General features: G+C 48.4%; 1 protein-coding gene across 1 annotated transcript; it reads right to left on the bottom strand.

The window, feature by feature from the left end:
- Positions 1-1,104: 1,104 nt before the first annotated feature.
- LOC113018125 (uncharacterized) lies at positions 1,105-4,888 on the bottom strand. Its single transcript, XM_026161181.1, has 2 exons — positions 3,602-4,888; positions 1,105-1,346 (listed from the first exon to the last, which is right to left on the bottom strand). The coding sequence occupies exons 1-2, from the start codon at positions 4,286-4,288 to the stop codon at positions 1,122-1,124; spliced, it is 912 nt and encodes a 303-aa protein (XP_026016966.1). The 5' UTR covers positions 4,289-4,888; the 3' UTR covers positions 1,105-1,121.
- Positions 4,889-5,350: the final 462 nt, after the last annotated feature.

Genomic DNA, 5,350 nt, shown 5'->3' with positions numbered 1-5,350 from the left:
TGTCTGGATCGGGCTTAACACCTGATGATGTGATGCGGTACCCGAGAAAGGTGAATTCATCGAGGCAGAATTGGCACTTTTTGAGCTTCAATGACAAGCCAGCAGCCTGGAGTCTGCCCAGCACCTCCTCAAGATCCACTAAGTGCTGTTCAAAGGTAGGTGAGGCGATAACAATGTCATCCAGGTAGACTGCGCACGTTTTGTAAATGAGGCCAGCAAGCACAGAGTTCATGAGTCTCTGAAAAGTTGCAGGTGCGTTGCAGAGCCCAAAGGGCAGCACCCGAAACTGGAAGAGACCGCAGTGAGAGATGAAGGCAGTTTTAGGCTTCGAGTCCACTGCTACAGCAACCTGCCAATAGCCTCGCGCTAAGTCCAATGTCGAGACAAACTTTCCTCTTGCCAGAAAGTCCAAAGACTCATCTACACGAGGCAGGGGATAAGAGTCTTTTCGGGTAACTTGGTTGAGCCCTCGAAAGTCCACACAAAACCTTGGTTCCGTGGCAGCTCTATTTACAATGACTACAGGAGCTGCCCAAGGGCTTGTGGAAGGTTCAATGATGTTGTCCTTCAACATTTGTTGCACTTGTTCTTCAATCACACGTTTCTTAGCAGGTGACGTGCGATAGGGTGGGAGATTGACAGGTGTTGCATTGCCAGTCTCTATGGCGTGCTCAGTGAGAGCCGTTCGACCAAGTTGACCATCAAACAAGGAGCTAAACTTGCTGAGCAGATTTAGTAAAGCATCCTTGTTGTTCTCTGAGAGACTTGCTTCAGACAGTTTGGCTGTTAAGTCTGAGCGAACCAAGTCCAAAGACATCAGTGTTCCAGGTGAATGTGAGTAATAATTTTGAAGGTCCTCTTCATTGTCGGCGAGTGGGCAGGGGATGTCCTCAATGTAGACTGTTCTAGTGGGAATGTGAATAGAAACAGAAGCTCTTGCCATAAAATCCATTCCCAGAATGAAAGGAGAGGACAAATCTGGTATTATGGCAAAACGCTGGTAAAAGTTCTTGTTCATGAATCCAATATTGAGCCAAATAACACCAACAGGGATACAGGGAGCATTATTGGCGAGGTTAACTGCAGGACCATTCCACTCACTTGTGTTTCTAGGGTAAGAGTCATTTACTTGAATGAGATCTGTTCGTACAGCCGAGAGGGAAGCACCCGTGTCGAGGGTAGCATCCACAGATGAAGCATTGAAGTTCACTTTCGTTCTTAGTGGGGTATTCCAGTGGACTTGTGAAAAATTGTCGTCCAAGTGTCCAAGACTGTGTCCACCCTGTAGTGAATCGGGCGTGTGAGGCTCCGTTAGTAATTGGGGGAAGGTTGGCCTCTGTGAAATGTCCTCCCCCCCTCAATTTTAAATACACTTAGACATTAAGGGCTATCAGGAGGGACTATGCGCTTACCTGCTGCTCCTTGGCAGGTAGCTCCATGCCCTCCTGGGTTTTAATTGCACCTTAGAACACACATGCATCAACACTACAATGAGCGGGTGGAGGGAGGTTTGGAGTCTTCTCCCACCCCCGTTCTCTGCGGCCTGCTGGAGCGGGAGGGCTAGGAGGAGTTGGCCGTCCGACTGCGGTCTGGGGTGTGGGGCCTCCCTGCTGCTACGGAGTCGGGGTGGTCTGCCTCTCCCCACCGCAGGGAAAAGGGTAACACCACCTGGGTCTGGGTGCAGTTCCCCCCTCCAGGGGCAAGGGTACCTAGACCCGGTTTGTAGAGTACGCTTGGGGAGTGTGATTGTGTGTACAGCATCTCTTTATGTCTGTCTCCACGTTGGTTGAGTGTGGAGTAAGTGCACATGAGAGCATGAGGGTGGGAATGAATGTTTGTGTCTGTGTGTGCCTGTATGTCTGTGTCTATATGTCAGGTTGGGTATCAGACGCCACCTCTCTGGGGACACCTCAGGCCCTCCAAGGTTTGGAGGCCTATCTCCACCCACCACCACTTCCCCTGCCGGTGGCGGACTCCCTCAGGTGTCGGTGCGTTGGTGGTTCTTTGTGTCTGGGGGTGGGTGTCCAGGTACACACCGGCTCACTCCTTGGCGGCCGCTTATCGGGGCCTGGGGCCTGAGGCTCGCTCGGGCCCCTTTCGGAGGTGGGGTGCCCCCGGCCTCTCGGCCTGGGGCTCGGTCACTCAGGCACAGCTGGGGGCCGGCGGAGCTCATGGGCGCGTCACTGCAACTCCCCCTGGCTTCTGCTCCGCGGCTGCTGAGTGAACCCTCATCTGGGACTCTCCTCAGCTCTTACTGGAACAGTGGCGCGGCTGCCCCTCTGTTGGTCTTCCATGGTCTCTTGTGTTCTGGGGGCCTCTGGATGTCTGGAGTTTTGATCTCCTCCATACTTTGGAATACAAGCGCGCTGATCCACACAGGTATGCACACGGGTGTTCACTGCTCGTAGACCCAAATTACACCTTTCTTGGCCGCTACTTTGAAGCACATCTGTCCTGCGTGCTGCACAACAACATTGAATATTTAGTATTTACTGCTGTTTACACTTAGCTAGATTAATGCGATGGTGTTGTGTTTAGTATGTTGCTTTGTTTTTTTTGCTTGTTTTCTATTTTTCTCTCAACAGGTGATCCAGGAGATTTTTTTTTCTCCCCCCCTGTCTCACTGTCCCTCTCCCCTTCTGTTTTTCCTTTCCTTCCTCTTTCTTTCTTCCTTTCCTATCCCTCACTCATGTCTGTCCCGTCTGTAACATCTGAAAATAAAATATAATAAATAATAAAAACAAAGATCGATCAAATGGACCAATACGGCAATGCCACGATGATCCATTTGGCAAAGTAAATCCATTGGGTATCCTTGTTGGTCTTCAGACAACAATTCTGATGGCTAAAGAACCAAATGGGACAGGCAAAAAAAAAAAAAAAAAAAAAGGAATAAAAGCTGATAATTTGTTTTTAATTTGGTAAAACCTGCTGTAAATGTGCACATTTAATGTCTAAATATGTGGTTTTTTTATTTGATTTTAAATATTTACTGTAATTTAAACACATAAAGGAGATTTATTTTTCAAATGTTAAAAATGTATGTAAAATACCTCTGAAGAAAATGTATGTTAACATCATTATTAAAAATTTTGCATTTCAAAAAAAAAAAAAAAAAAAAAAAGAAATGTCCTCTCCCCCCTGTAGTTTCCCAACTGCCTGTATTGTGGCTGGGATGTGGTGCTGCTTAATTCCACCTTTTCATGGCCAGGGTCAGAGGGGCCAGGTGCTGGCAATGGCTGGACTGGGCCATGCCTAGTGGTGTTCGAGGCTCGTTGTGGGTGTTACAGTTTGGGCAGGTGCGTGTAGTGAACCCTGGCTGAGAGCATTTGAAGCAGTAAGGTTCAGGCTTATAGTTGTCTTTGCTACATAAAGCAGGCTGTGGTCTTTGTGGTCCAAGCACTGAGTGAAGCTCATGAGCGCGTAGCAGCAGGTCCATTACAGAAGTGACATTAGCGCCATACAGGGCAACTCTGTATTTTTCGAGAGCATGTTTACTAATTAGGTCAATTCTGTCTTTTTCAGGTGGGGGGCTCTTCAGTTTGTCAAACTCACTCAACATGTGGGCGACAAAGGTTGGGAGCGGCTCGTCCTGAGCCTGAACACGATCCAAAATTCCTCTCAGGATGCGTTCTTGGTTGTCGGAGGGCAGAAAAACTGTCTTAAACAGTTGACAGAATTGAGCCCATGATGTGATGTGGGAGCTCAGTGCCTTGAACCATTTCCCGGGCTCTTTTGCAAGAAAGTGTGGCAGTTCGTTTAGCAATTGCCCATCAGTTAGGTTCAATGAGGCTTTGTATGTGCCAACTGCATTTAACCATTCCTCAGGTTGCACTTTTCCGTCCCCAGCATACACAGGAGGCTCCAGCTTTGCGTGATGTAAAGCTGCCGCAATCACTCTGGAAGTGCTGCTGAGTTCAAGTGAGTGAGATGGGAGGAAAGGATTTGTAGGTTGAAATGGGTTGCTGGGCAGGAACGGATTGGTACTGTTGGTGGGTTCAGTTTTGTCCATCACATGAACATGAGGTGTCGATGTGGCCATTGGGAAAACAGGAGACTGTGGGACTGCAGGAGGGGGAGAGTTCCCCGTTGTGAGTTGGTCCCACTGCCTTAGTAAACTCTGCTGTATTTTCAGTGAGTCACGTAAACAATCACTAAGCTTATTCACCTCAGTTCTTAACTCCACCACTTGTTGGCTAAGGCTAGGAGTCACATTTTCAACTATCTGGCACATAGGTAACGAGGTAAGTTCCATGTCTGAGTCAGAGTCGTCTGGGCAGTGTGCCATTGCGATTTCAAAAAAATTAAGCCGCTCCAGGGCACAGCGCAGTTATTGATATAGCAGTAAAAGAGTCAGTTAGGTCAGACTAGAAAGACAAAACTGCAAAAATGCGTTCAAGATTAAATTTAGAAAAACCACATATAAAATTTCGCCCAACAACTGAAATTAGACTGGAGTGATCAGAACCATGTTATTACAATAGCATGTCTGCAACACTAGAGCTCAATGCAAGATTAGTTTTAAGTCGTTTTGTTATACTGAGCCGAAGACCAGCACCAACGGTTGTAGTCGGCCAAGCTATCACTTACATGTGCTACAGTCAGTCTCAGCAGAGGGAAAGGGGAATGAAAAGCCAGCAGAAATGTTCATGTCCAGGCTCTCCACAGAAGAATGAATCCTTAGAAGACGAAACCAACAACAAATAACAAATCCACGGAGTCCATTCGCGTCGCGGAGTCAGCTTCTCTCTTTTTCTTTCTCCCAAGTGGAGCAGCGGCACACCACGGTATCCAGAAATTAGTCGGGTCCCACCTGAGCTGAGGCTGCGGCCATGGCTGGAGAAAACGTCCGAGCGTCCGCAAAACTGGGGGGACAGCGGAGGCTCGAAGCGAGGAGGAGGTTTAAACCGTGTCTGCCGTCTATCGTGATGGGAAATGTGCGATCGTTGGCAAGTAAAATCGACGAGCTCTCAGCACTGGTACGGAGTCAGAGGGAATACCGAGAGTGTAGCCTGATGTGTTTCACCGAATCATGGCTGCACCAGGACATTCCCGATGAGAATGCTTCCGTGGAAGGCTTCCACACTGTTCGGGCGGACAGGGACAGCATCGCTAGCGGTAAGCGTAAAGGAGGTGGGCTTGCTGTTTTAGTTAACAACCGGTGGTGTAACCCTGCCAACATAACAATCAAAGAAAGGATTTGTTGCCCGGACACTGAACTGTGTGCTGTTGGACTCAGGCCGTATTATTTACCCAGGGAATTCTCTCACGTCATCTTGGTGGCTGTTTATGTACCCCCCTCTGCTAACCCCACAGCTGCATGTGACACTATCCACTCTGCCATAGCTCG

This window comes from Astatotilapia calliptera, unplaced genomic scaffold (genome assembly GCF_900246225.1).
Source record: "Astatotilapia calliptera unplaced genomic scaffold, fAstCal1.2 U_scaffold_40, whole genome shotgun sequence".
NCBI lineage: Eukaryota > Metazoa > Chordata > Actinopteri > Cichliformes > Cichlidae > Astatotilapia > Astatotilapia calliptera.
The sequence above is the reverse complement of the archived record's forward strand: the minus strand, read 5'-3'. Positions and strand labels throughout refer to the sequence as shown.

Bases quoted from the DNA above. Each gene is read 5' to 3' on its own strand.
- LOC113018125 (XM_026161181.1), bottom strand. From the start codon at position 4,288: ATGGCACACTGCCCAGACGACTCTGACTCAGACATGGAACTTACCTCG. The intron at 1,347-3,601 runs CAGGCTCAGGAC...AGGGGGGGAGGA, and splicing joins GAGGAATTTTGGATCGTGTT to CATTTCACAGAGGCCAACCT.